This window comes from Rhea pennata, chromosome 1 (assembly GCF_028389875.1).
Source record: "Rhea pennata isolate bPtePen1 chromosome 1, bPtePen1.pri, whole genome shotgun sequence".
In the NCBI taxonomy this organism is placed as follows: domain Eukaryota; kingdom Metazoa; phylum Chordata; class Aves; order Rheiformes; family Rheidae; genus Rhea; species Rhea pennata.
In genome coordinates this window covers 134406497-134419743 of record NC_084663.1, presented here as the reverse complement: position 1 = coordinate 134419743, position 13247 = coordinate 134406497, and the positions used below count along the sequence as shown (strand labels likewise).

Sequence of the window (13247 nt, the reverse complement as noted above, 5' to 3'; positions counted from 1 at the left end):
CATGTCTTGATTCAAAGCGGAGTTAGAGGGCTGGCACGAGCTGTATGAGCTCCGTAGCTGGCATGGTAACAGGTTTGCATCCTCTGCAGGTACATGCAAGGGGATAGAGCTAACAATGCTGACTGGTGAGTTTGTATTTGCAGGCTAGCATTTACCATTTTAGGCTTGTGTAGCGTTTTAGAGACACAAGGACCTGAAATATAATAGTAAAAAAACGTGCAACTTTTCAGGAAAATACTAATGCCTCAGGGTTAGCAAAATGAGTACATGTTGTTCAAACAATAATAGAGGGAAAAATAATTTACCTTGACAAAACTTACTCATTTTAAGTCTAGGTATATAATATTCATTGTATACAATATTCATTGTAGCACACGTCCACATTTTCTGCATTAGAAGCTAGTCCGTAACCCCAAAGCATGGATGCAGAGAGGCTGCAGCGCTTGGATAGGAGTTGATGCACCGAGGAGGGATGGTTCGGGGACACTTCCTCAGAGGAGCAGCCGCTCCGCATCAGGGCAGCGCAGGCGCTGGCAGAAGACCCCCGTGGCAGCCGTGGTTTGCCCGTGGTGCCTTTGGGAGCACGTGGTGCTGCTGCTGCCCTGCAGTTTATGCACTGGGATTGCGCTATACCTGGGATTGCAGTGGGTTTCGCACAGGGAGCAAAAGTTTTGCAGAAGGGAAATATGTTGTGCTCTCTCCTCAGTCTTACAAGGCTAACAAGGATCCATCCCTACGCAGATTTCTTGGTTGAAAGAACTGATTAAAATCAGTTTCTGTGAGAAAGCCAGGCAGCTCTTCCTCCCCTTATAAAACAACAGAGACTGTATTTGATACTATTTCAACAAGTGAAACTCCCCAAATTAGCTTGCCATATTATTTCTTTGCAGCTGGCTTCTCAGCATGGTTCTCTGAACCCTTCCAGCCTTATTTGCACTAATGTTCTGCAGAAAGGTCTTGTCTGAAGTAAGACTGAAGGAGGGTTTTCCTGGAAAAGTTGAAATGTGATACTCCCCACCACGGCCCAGAAAGCATCTGTGCTAGATACTGGGCAAACCCGGATCAAAGTTTATTGCCCAAAGTTGTACTTTCAAATAAATCATTGAGGAATATCTGAGAGGACTGCTGACAAAGGACTTGAGTATTAATTTAGTCTGAGTTTTGTTGGAAGGTGCAAAGGAGGAGCTACACCTCCTCTGAATCAGTCATATCTCTAATTACACCCCCGCGCCAAGTCATCCATCAGCCGTCTGGGTGGCACCAGAGTAACGTAGTAGACCTTCGTGCATGACTTTTGTTGCCTGACCCAAGGAAAGAAGTTGCTGTGCTGTTTTGAGGAAGAAGCTTCAGAGTGCAGGCATAACCTTCAGAGTAAGTAAAGATCTGAGAAAGAACAAGGTCTGTCAGTTCCTCGGTAGGAAGGGTCTGATGGCACTGCAGAAGCAGCAGGAATATTTCTCCTGGAGAAGGAAAGAATTGCCTTTGGTCCCTCTGAGACGACTGACTTTCTGTCTTACCCCTAGATGTCTGTGAGTAATTCAAAGGAACACACATAGCTATAGTAGCATAGTATTTACTAAATATATTTGGAAGAAAATGTTGCTATTTACCTCAACTTGCTGTTGAACAGTGTTCAGGGCGTCTAGCCAAGCACACTGAAAAAGACTGATGGGGAGGAAAACTTGTGAAATATGAGCTACCATTTCTGCTCTTAACACATGGTTGTTGTGCCTGACTTTGGGGGGCTTGATTTCTCTGCCTATGTGTGGTGCCAGTGGAAGGGAAATGGGGCCCTGCTTGTTCACTTTCTATATGAACCCTTCAGTCTTATTTTTCACTTGGGAGCAGCTTCTGAGGCCACTTCCCAGCCTCCCCTTGCAGTTCACTGAAGGCAAGAACGTTATACCAGTGCAGATGAGGAAAGTCTTTCTCTCCTCCCCACCGCTCCCTCCCGGGTAAACCTCCTTTCTGGCTGGAGAGATCTCCGCCTGCTCCCTGTCCTCCCGTTGCAAGCAAGGTAGAGGGCAGCTGGACAGGAGAAAGGCAAGGGCTCCCCCCTCCTCTTCTCTGGCAAGCACTGTCCTCCTGTCTCTAACACTCAGACCCCCCACCAGGGACTGAGGGACCAAGAGGCTTTCTGAATCTTTAGCCTCTCTTGATTGTACCATTTCTTCCTCACAAGTCATAAAGGCTTTTTTTTCCTGGTCAGGTAAAAGATGTTGTGAGTTCACGTGTGATAAGTGAGATGTTTGGAACAATAAAAACAGTAATAGGGGAAACATATATAGAAAAACATCCCTGATACATTGATACTAGATACAAATTGTAACCTGGACCTTTGGTTTGGTTTTACTATTCACATTTTGTAACTATTTTCCTGCTAGGGCATGTGTTGCCCTTCCAGAACAGAGACTTCATCATTACTTGTGGAAAGCCAAATCAGGAGCTAACAAGATTAAGCATTAGGATACAGGGCTTTTCTCATACAGGTTATCATTTTGCATGAGGGTCACCTCAGCAGCAAACACAATGCTGTCATCTGCTGATGGCCATCTGATGTCCTGTGTAAAATAAGGCGATACCCTCAATCTACTTGTCTAAGAGACAGGTGTTTTATCACAGCACTATTGGCTTAGCTGCTGCTAAGTGACACTCTCGGACCTGAATGGGGAAGGCACAAAGATTGATGGAGACTAGCTCTTAGAGCTTTGATGGAAAGTTCTAGTTTATGAATATTTCAAGGAAAACGGAAATATTTTTGCTGTACTTGGAGTAAGTCATCTGAATCTTATCTTCCAATATGCCAAACACACCATATTCTATGTCAAGTGTCATCTTCCAGTGCGGTTTTTCAAGGTTCCTGGTGTTTTACTGCTCGCCTGAACACTGACAAATGTGGAGAGGTTGTTCTTGTGGTGGGTACTGATAAGTGTAGGGGATCCACTGTGCGAGCCTTTGCTCTTCTTGGAAAGAGGATGCTCAGCACAAATTCAAAAGGTTGTTACTGGAAAGTGACCACTCTAGATATAAATGTTCAGAGAAATATGCGCAGGAATTGAATGTTTTGAGTAGGAGTATAGGCAAGACAGGTTAAAAGTGCCTTGCAGAGACACTGCTTGACCTATCACAAAAATGTGTTTAGTATAGCCCATGAAGAAATAGGCTGTCGGGGAAGGGGAGGGTGGTTTTGTCACAGGATCCCGAAGGTAAGCATTAACCAAGACAGGTAGAATCGGGCATGAATTTTGTTCCTGAGTGCTGGCACATGAAATCAGGGCAACTCTGCTCTGAGAGCAACGTCACAGTGAACCACATACTCCTTCATGATAAAAGAGAGAGCATTATGGTGACCGGTTGGAGCAATGGTGGCAGGCTCAATAGTGATTTGGGCTGAATCAGTGCAGGAGAAAAATAGCAGAGCAGTGAGAGAGAATTGCTAAGGATGTCTAAAATGTGCTTACTGTGCATATGATAGAGCCTACACACTACACTGCTGGAGATAAGAGACATTTCTCTTGCTGCCTATCAACAAGAGTGAGGAGTAATGTGAAGAGTCAACGTGGGAAGAAATCAGTGTTGACAAGCAATGAAAGTGCATGAGATTGAAAGAAATGTTTTAAATGAATGAAGAATGTAGGATTGAAAGGGGAATCTGGGAGCACTGATTCCAGTTACTTGCTCTGGTGTATGTGTAGCCAAACACAAATATATGTGAGCATGTGATGTCCTATCATCCTTGCTATTAATATACCATTCTTACCATTAAGCATAGCAACTTTAAAGTAACTGTTTGGATTTTTTTTCCTTTAACATTGTTTATTGGCTAAATAGCTTTTTTGTTTTCTCCTGGAACATGGTAGCAAATTGAAATGAGTATGGACTCATCCTACAGAGCAGTTGAGCTACCAGCAACCTGATATTTGCCTGGCGGGACTCACTTGCTTTCTGCCATTTTTACCGTTGCCCTGCAGGCAATACCAGCACTACCTTTTGTATTACTTCCACTCTCCCGTAGAAACGCTTAGCTGGGGCATGAGTCACTATCCAGCAGGACTGTGGTCTCAGAAATAAAACTGGATTAAGTTTAATTTTATGCCTATGCATACACAACTGAGAAAACTTTGTCTAGCCACATGTCTTCAGTTGCCCTGGGAATAAAGCCGGACCTGATCTGTAGCTTTCCTTTTTGCTTACTAACCCGCTTTCCCTGATGGGCCTCCTGCTCTCTGTAACTAAACAAGGACCATGGAGACACTGTGGCTGCACATGCATTATTGAACATTTCAGATGTTTATTAATAGATAAGTATGTTGCACTCTCTTCAGTGCTGTCTGTCATCATACATTAGAAGGGATGAAGTCTGGAGGGATTTCTCCTCTGCAGAGCTCAGTGTGATGGGTCTGGGGAGTACACACAACCGCGCGTGCGCGTATTCATAGGTATGTATAATATGCCCACATGTGCCCCTAAAATAAAAATGCCATTCATCTCTCCAGGCTGGCTCACAGGTGAGAAGGGCAAATCTATTAATCAGCCTCCCCCCACCAAAAAGAAAAAAAAATGGAAAAAGAAATCTTCTGCATTTGGCTGCGTTTGCTGCTATTTGCATGAAACTGTTTCACTCCCAGCTGCTCTTGGAGGCCATGTAAAACACAGGCTGGGGAGCAGGAATAAAAGGAGAGGCCAAAATCGCTGGCTAGAGGAACTTTGCAGGAAAGAAGGCTTAAACATATAAAATCCTGTGTACTTCTGAGAGGTTATTGTCTGTCCCTCAGTGACAGCTTTGAAACACTTTGAAGTAACAAGTCCCATTCTGGCCACTGTAACTTGCTTGACAGCTAGGGAAAGCAGTTAAAAATATGTTCAAACGCTGCCAATGGTGATTGAAAGCAGCAAAGCCAAGAAGGGGATTAGCATGTGGTACTCTTCACATAAGTGCATATTGCTTAACAGCATAATCTTCTTACATATATAAGAATTGCACACTTCCTAACCCTCTTGAATTATGGCTGTTGTTGTGCCAGTTAACTGAATACCAGGTAGATGCAGAATTGAAGGATCTGCATGTGAAAATGACAGTGAAATCACATACTTTCCAATATTTTAATCTTTCCAGGTGATTGAACACTGAATATGGGTGGGGGTTTGTCCACTTGTCTATTTTTCTCCTAAATAGCTGTTATTTCCATATATTTGTGGCATAATTTGAGGTAGCAAAATGTCATGGAGACGCTCTAAGAAACTATGGTTGCTACATGAAAAGTGTAACTACTGGGAAGAAAAAGAACAATACAAAGAGCTTAAGAGATCGTGGTCTCGTGATTATGGACTCCGGAGGTACGGTTTCTGCTGTCAGTTAGGTTTCCGCCTTTTTGCTCGAGTTTGAACAATTTGCTAAATTGTCCGTCCGTGGGTGCGGAACAGAATAATAATTGTGCTAATGTTGTTATCCGCATAGAGCTAAAGACTTAACTTGTTTTGTCATGTCCCTCCTCCTTTCTTTCTGGAAGGCAGTTGCTGCCTGTGCAGGCACATCAGTGCTGGGCTTTCTTTGCATGTGTGAGTGCCAATGGCATTGCAGATGTGGGCATCCAAGCTTCAGGTTCAGACCAGTCGCCCAAACTGGTGTTCCGGGGCCTGGACTGCTGGAGTCTGCTCTGCACCTCCATCCTTCTGCCCTCGTAACGGCAAAAATAAGTACGGGCAAAGCTGTTACAAAGCAAGTTTTCTAGTCTGGACTGGTAGAGAGAAGTAATTGAGCACTGGAGCACCTTTAGTGGGGTATTAGTCACCTACCATCCTGTGACAGTGGCACTGCAAGGATTAAAAGGAAAATGTCCACGCCAAGTAGGGCCCTCACTTAGCAGAACGTCAAAGGTGGGAAAGAAGAAACAAAAGACATGCGGAAGGACTTGGGAACTGAGCAAATTCCCCCGAACGCACAGGAGGGGTGAGGCAAACGAGACCGGGTTTCAGCATGTGGCTTTTTATTTCACTGATTCATGTATCTCTTGTGTCCTGTGAGAGGCAAGTTTGTAAAGCCCTGCCAAGACTCTAGGAATGACCTGCCTCTGCTATTGCTCGTCTTTGGGAGCACAAGCACGCCCACGGGAGAACAAGAGCAGGGTGCCACAGCCCCCAGGGGCCAGGGCACCGGGGCTGGTCCCTGGGAGCCTCCTTTTCCCAGGCTGGCGCCTGCCCCAGCCCCCACGCAGGTCTCAGGCGAACATCCTTGATGGAGACCTCACTGAGATGGTCATCTGATGTCCCTCATGACCCAGGGACTTTGGGAACAAAGCTTCCCCTGCCAGGGTTGCGCTTGCTGTGACAAGGACGGGAGTTGTAGCCGCCCTTCGGCTGCTAGCTTGGCATGGGGGTAGAGCACAGCATCTCATGCCTCCTGAGACCAACGGGGTTCCTCAAGCCGTCAGGGCATTTCAGACTTTCTGGCTCCAGTCACGTGGCATTTTTTATCCCTGGAGGTGCGAGGAAAGTTGAGCGCACCGCACGTGGCTGAAGGCATGGTAGGGCGCCGTTGCTCGGCTGGATCATCGAAACGCTGAAGAGCGAGTAGCCTCATTCACAGCGACCGACTCCTCCCCGAGCAGCCATGCCCACACACTCCCTTTGCACAGGTATTTTTGCACCCCTGATGAAGATGGGGTGGGAAGGCGGCCGATCCAAACAGCTGTTTGCGGTCCCAGTCGATGGGCTTTGCAGTTGGAAAATCGGCTGAGTGTGGGGCAGATGTTGAGGTGCGTGCATGGTGGGGAGCAAGCCGAACTCTAGAAAACAGAACGAGTGTCGCAGCTCCAGCGGCTCCGGGCCCTCCTGGTCTGTGTCCAGCACTGGCCAGGCTGGGCAGCCAGCTGTGGCCGGTGAGACAAGGAGATGGGCGGCAGCCACCAAGAGAGCCGCTTTGAAAGATCAGGACTTGCTGATGCACTGCACAAAATGTGGGGCATGCACAGCAGAGAAGTGACTGTCGATTTTTGCCAGCAGTGTAGGCTTAAACCCCCTAGATGTGACAGCTGAGACACAAGTACTTAGTGGCAGGGGGGGGAAATCATTAGAGACATTCAGAGCTATAAATAAAATTCACATCAGACTCAGCACTTGCCTCAATGAAACATTTATGCACTAATATGCATGATGAAGTTGGATGTGTTGCCAGATTATCTAGCACTTGAGATGAACTACTCTTTCTCAGAAATATTTTCCTTACAATATTTTGCACAAAAACGTAATAGACAGTAAATCACATTGACCTGTGCAGCAGGTCCGGAAGAGTTTGATCAGACTGAACCCTGCTGCTGCTGCTGCTCTTGGCCTATTTGTGCCAAGCTGGGTCAATTGGCATTGCACGGGAGGCACGTGACCGCTTCTACCCCAAAATGACAAGGAAAAACGGCATGTGCTAAAATGGCACGTCAACCTCTGCCCAGTGCCAGGGAAAAAGGGCTTCCCAAGCAGATCCTCGCTTGCTGCTTCTGCCCGCGGTGGCCTTGGTGGGCACCCAGTGCCCCGGGACGCAGTTGCTCAGGGTGCGCAGCCGTCGCTGCCTCCGGCTCCTCCAGGTCCCGCAGGCGAAGGGAGGGCATGCGTCGTTAGAGCCTCTTGTCAGAATAACTCTGCTCATTGGCGGGCTTCTGGACCTCTTTAATTGCCTTTTTTTGTCTTTTGGACCCCAGATGCTTTAATGAGGATTCGGCAGGTGCAGGGTCAGCTTCTCTTGTGCAGGAGTTTGGGGCACAACAGCTCTGGGCTTTCTGTCCTTCAGCATGAAGGTGCCTTCCTCTCACTCCACAGAAGTGCCTTCCAGGTTCTGCACTTTTTCTCCCCAAATTGTGCTCTCCCGTTGGACCAGGAAGTGGAGGAAATGGTCTTCCCCTCCCCCCCCCCGACACTTAATGGTAGCTGTAATAATGCATTGAAAAAAGCATAGAAAGCTGAGAAACAGGAGGAGCTGAGGTGTGGGGAGAGGCACGCGTCTAGAGAAGCAGATGGAGTTGTGTGTGTGGGAGGGGGGGAAACCCCTGTATCTATCGAATAAATAGAGCAGAAATCTTTCTTGCTTGGCCTTTGCGTTGTTATTATTAGAACAAGCACGCCTGAGTGCGCTGAAGCCGCACAACCTTCAAGCATCCGCATCCAGCTCTGCCACGGCAGGATTCTTTGCTTTGCTTCATTAAAGGAGGGAGCGAGGGAGAGTGAAAGAGTGAACGTGGCCTTGAGAAGGGCCTACAAATGATAAATATGATCAACTTTGATAAAACAGCTATGGGGAAACCTTCAAAAACCTCCTCATGAGAACAGCTATTAGAGTATGTCTGTTTGACGTTGGTTGTCAGGAAACCAGCCAACATTAACGGGACCGCAAAATGTAATGGAGAACCCATTTAAATGGTCCCTTGCCATTTTGTTATCCCACAAGGCAAAAAACAATTACTTTAACTCAGGAATGAAATGAACATGATTGTTTGCACGATTCACTCACATATTCTAAGTTGATCAAAGCACATACTAAAAATATAACAAGCTATATGTGGTGCCTGAAATGCAGTATTTCCTGTTTATGTAGAGGTTTTTTTCCCATTCACTTTGATGTCCGGTCGTTAATAATTTAAAGAGTGTGGCTTTACAGTTTCTATATTGCTTTATTTATTATGCATATGATGATGGTGCTCAGAGGCCACAGCCATGCTCAGACTAGGCACTCTGAAAACAGCCACAATATAAATCGCTGGATGAAAGCAAGCAGTAAGACAAATTAAGACAAAATTCAGGGGTCCTGCGAGTTAGCAGTCTGGTCTGGCAGTTGCATCCATTGGCTTCACTTCCTAGCAGTTGTCCCAGAGATCTGTGCCCAGACCCTTAGTTGGAGCCAGACATGATGCAACCGGAAGACCACAGGCTAAACAACTGCTGGAGAGACAGCAGCAGAAGCTGGTCCCTCTTACGGCAGGCTACCATGTCTTTGGATCCCTTGCAGAAATGTATCAGGCTCTGCTGTTCCTTGGTGGACTTTCTCACTGGCTTTCCCCTTTCCAAGAGGTTGTTCCAGAACTTCGCTGTTCTGAAGCTGGGACATGGTCTTCATGTATCCAGCTTAATTTTATTTGTGGCAAGCTTACACTTATTTGTCCTTGGGCCAGCATTGTCCTCTAGCCTCTCCAGCATTTCTGCCTCCATGCAAGCTTCTCCCCCCAGTGCAGATGGAGAGCATTCACCCCCTTGCAGCTTTCTTGCCAGATCTTTTAGTTTCTATTCTGGCCTCCTAGAAAATCCACTCCATCTCTTCCATATTTTAAAGGACTGTTCAGTGCATACTCTGAAATATTTCTGCTTTCTTGGTGTCAGTGGGGCATATTCCCTGACAGAGTGAAATAGAGTTACTGTAGGAAAACAAAGGAAGATACAGAGATCTACACTAGCTGGGGCCATGGCACAAGGTACTGTAAGCTTCTTAGTGGTGTATCATTTGGAGATAAGCAATGTATTTGCTCTTTATTATTCTTCTGGTGCAGCACTATACACAGCTCTGTGAGGCTTGCCTGCTAAAGGGTACATCTTCTCAGATGGCACAGTGGTCATGCTAGTGCTATTTTATCTGTGAACAGCAATGTGTGCCTAGAACAGCCGGTGCATAGCAGAATTGTGTTCACTAGGTTTCTTTTTTGTCTCACACAGAGTATATTAAACCAACTCCTACTCTTCTTACTGGTAAAACACTGCTGCCGAAGCCAAGAGAGCTTTGCAGAAATTAAAATTTGCAGTGAAATCTATTCTACTCTAATGAAATGTGTCTGAACATTTCATAAGCAGGTAGAACTTTCCACTCACTTATTTAGCTCCATCACAGACTAGTAGGGCTGCAGTCTAGACAGTCTTTTTCTGGGAGTATGAAGGAACTGCTTGTGCCTAACATTTCATTAGCCTCCAGAGTACAATTTGTGATCATGAATATCACATATCCTCAGTGATACAAAGAATGGGTGGAGTATCATTACTATCACTAAGAAATTTCTGTCCTGCCTTTAGCTTCCCAAAGAGGCAATGTGCTAGGGCTCAGGCTAATAGATGGGATCTGAACAAGTTACTCTGTGTCTCGGTGCTGTGTCTGTGAAATAGGAATAGTGCTTCCTTACCCTGAAGGAGTAAAGGAGATATAAAATCAGCTAATGATAGTGAGATATTCAGCTACTGAAGAGGTGACAGACAGAGAAGCCGTCAAAAGTCTGCTTGCAGTTTGGCAACATTATGTATTATGATGTTAACAATTTAATTAGTTAAATCCTCAAGATTAACACTTAGGCATTACAGTCGTTCATCCTAGAAACCCCCACTGCCAATCATTTTTTTCTTACTCTGGTGCATTCCTGTATGACAACATGAACGGTTGTATGGATGTAGTGCTGTAAAAATAATGAAATATAAGTAAAACTCCATGTACAAAAATACACTGAAAAACAAAGAGAAGCTTCCTACTGGACTCAAAGTTTGGGTTTTGTTCAATGACACTGAAGCTGTTAGAGCCTGAACTCCAGCAGATCCATCACCATATTATACCACTACTTTCATTTTCCAACACTCACAATGTTTGGTAACCTGCTTAGCAGGGGGGATGATCATCAAAGAAGCCTACGAAGTCTGTCAGCATCCTGCACATGGCAGCACAGTTCCTAGGTTTCTCCCCTTGTGTCTGCTCCCTCTTTCTTCTTCTGCTGCTGTACTTTTCCAGTTCCTTTGCAGCATAGCCAGTGCCTTTCTACCAGTATGACTTCAGTCTGAGTGAATGTTGTTTTGCATTAAAGAAACCAACAAAATCAGAAAGAGCAGAACGGCTCCACCAGAGAACAGCTCTCTGACATGTTGCCTTGACTCCCCCTCAAAAATGGGCAACTGCCCCTGCATGGCAGAGAGTGCCAAAATCTGGGGAGTGCGTAAGAGCCCCAAAATATACTAATTCCATAGCTGGAGAGAATATACTGCTTTGGCCATCCTGCTGCCAACCTCTCGGTTCTCCAACTTCACCTCCTGCTCAGCGGTGTCTTATGACAGTGGCACTTATATTCTCATTGTATCATGGCAGTGCCTAGGGCTCTGCCAGGCAAGGGGCCAAGCACTGCATTTGCCAAAAGCTCGAAAAACAATATAAGAGGAGGTCCCTGCTGCAAAAATGCTCATCCTCTAAGTGGACAAGACACAGGCTCGCGAAGGGGGCTGCGCACAGGCAGAGTCAGTAACGCAGAGCTACAAACTGCTGTTTGGATCCTTCTTGAACGAGGGTTTCACAGGGCAGTGCTGAGATTGAGGTCACTCATGCTCCACTTTTTGCAGCTCCTCCTGGGTCTTCTTCCAGAGATAGGAGAGAGGAAGGAGAACGGGGGCACCGTGCTGCTGGAGGAAAGTGGGTGGAAGGCAGAGGAACGTGTTTCCTGTGGGGAAAAAAAATGACCCAAAATACGTTGGCTTTTTGGCTCCTCAGCTGGGCTGAGAGACTCCTACAAGTTACCCCTGTCCTTCCTTCTGGCGGCGAGAGTCTGCCTGAATCATTTTGTGCTGGCCTGTAAAAAAATAGAGCAACTCCTTGGCTTTACAAGAGACATGAGTGGCCAGAAAGGAGATAGATACTCAGAGACCCTTGATGCTGAAGCCTCCAGTCGGAGGAACAAGCCCAGTGCTAGAGCTGGGAACGCACAGAGTACATCACTGCTTCTTCTGGGCCGCGGGCCCAGCAGGACAAGTCTGCTCCCTGCCGCCATGCTAGGGTGCTGGACTTCCTGATTGTGGAGTTGTGTATTTTCTCCCTTGTAAAATTAGTTACTGAATACAATGAAATTAGACTCATCTCCCCTGAGTCCCTGTAGTTCCTTAGGAATTTTCTCCTTCCTTGCATGGGCTTAGTCCATGTAACTTTCCCAGGAAGTCTCTCAAGATTCTCTACAGAGGAGCTGAAGTGTTTCCGCCCTCAAAAATCCCTGACTCCTAAGAGAGCCCCTTTTGATAGCCTATAGTTGAAGTCGCTCAGCAGGATGGCTGGTTAATCTCTCTCTTTATGCACTGCAAGGCAATGAGCTAGCAAACCATGCCATAAATTAGTGAAGTACAGCATAATGGCATAATGTAGTGAGATAGTGGATTGGTGGTGAGACTGGGTAACTGGTAGTGAGCCTGGGCTACTGGGGGCTCCATTCCTCTCTCTGTCATGGCTCAAGATGTTACCGTGCGAACATGGCTTAGCTTCTTTGTGTTTCCATTTAATCATTTATAAAATTACTATCCTTTAGTCCATTCATTTTAATGTTGATATAATATCATTGCACTTCCTTCCTTCCTTACAGACATTTCACATTTGTGATCAGGCAAAACAGCATTCTCTGAATGCTCTGCAGTGCTCTGTAGGACAGACATGCCAGGAGCATGATGGTTACCACTATGTGGTGGCAGGAGAGATAACATCCTCAGTGCTCGTTCTTGTTACTTCTGCTCCAAGTGAGATCCTTTGCCATAGCTATCTTTTGAAAAAAAAAAACAAAGGCTCAAAGTCTTATCTTGGGTTTTGCTTTCATTCTACAGCTGTCTCCAACCTGGATGCAGAGAGCAAACTGAGTGTCTACTACCGAGCACCTTGGCATCAGCAAAGAAATATTTTCCTCCCCTCCACGAGGCCGCCGTGTGTGGAGGAGCTACACCACCACGCCAAGCAGAACCTGCGAGCCTTGCGCAGAGGTGGGTGCTTGCGCACGCTTGGGCTCGGCCGCCACGCTAACGTGAGGCCTCGCTGCGCTCCCCTGACAGCAACGGAGGGGTGCGAGGCACACGGGTAGGGCGGTGGGCGCTGATCTCTGCAGGCACTTAGGCACTCAGTCTAGCAAATGGAGTTGAGGAAAGAAGAAATTCTGGTAGTACAAAAGGCTCGTGCCCTCTTTAGCTCATTTACGATTGCTAGAGTAGAACCAAAAAGGATTTTTTACTTCTCCATTTTATATTCTACTGTTGTGCTGCCATTCAGAGAGTCCTGGACAGGCTGGAGAGTTGGGCGGAGAGGAACCTCGTGAGGTTCAGCAAGGGCAAGGGCAGAGTCCTGCACCTAGGGAAAAATAACCCCAGGCACCAGTACAAGCTGGGGGCTGACCTGCTGGAGAGCAGCTCTGCAGAGAAGGACCTGGGAGTGCTGGTGGATGACAAGTTGACCATGAGCCAGCAATGTGCCCTTGTGGCCAAGAAGGCCGGTGGTATCCTGG

At 46.5% G+C, this 13247-nt stretch overlaps 1 protein-coding gene across 2 annotated transcripts in view; it reads left to right on the top strand.

Moving 5' to 3' along the window:
• NHS (NHS actin remodeling regulator) overlaps positions 1–13247 on the top strand; it is a 259543-nt gene that overhangs the window by 221921 nt on the left and 24375 nt on the right. For both annotated transcript variants that reach the window (XM_062600848.1, XM_062600858.1), the window contains exon 2: positions 12580–12732. In XM_062600848.1, coding sequence (XP_062456832.1) covers positions 12580–12732 — 153 coding nt within the window. The remainder of the gene's footprint in view (positions 1–12579; positions 12733–13247) is intronic.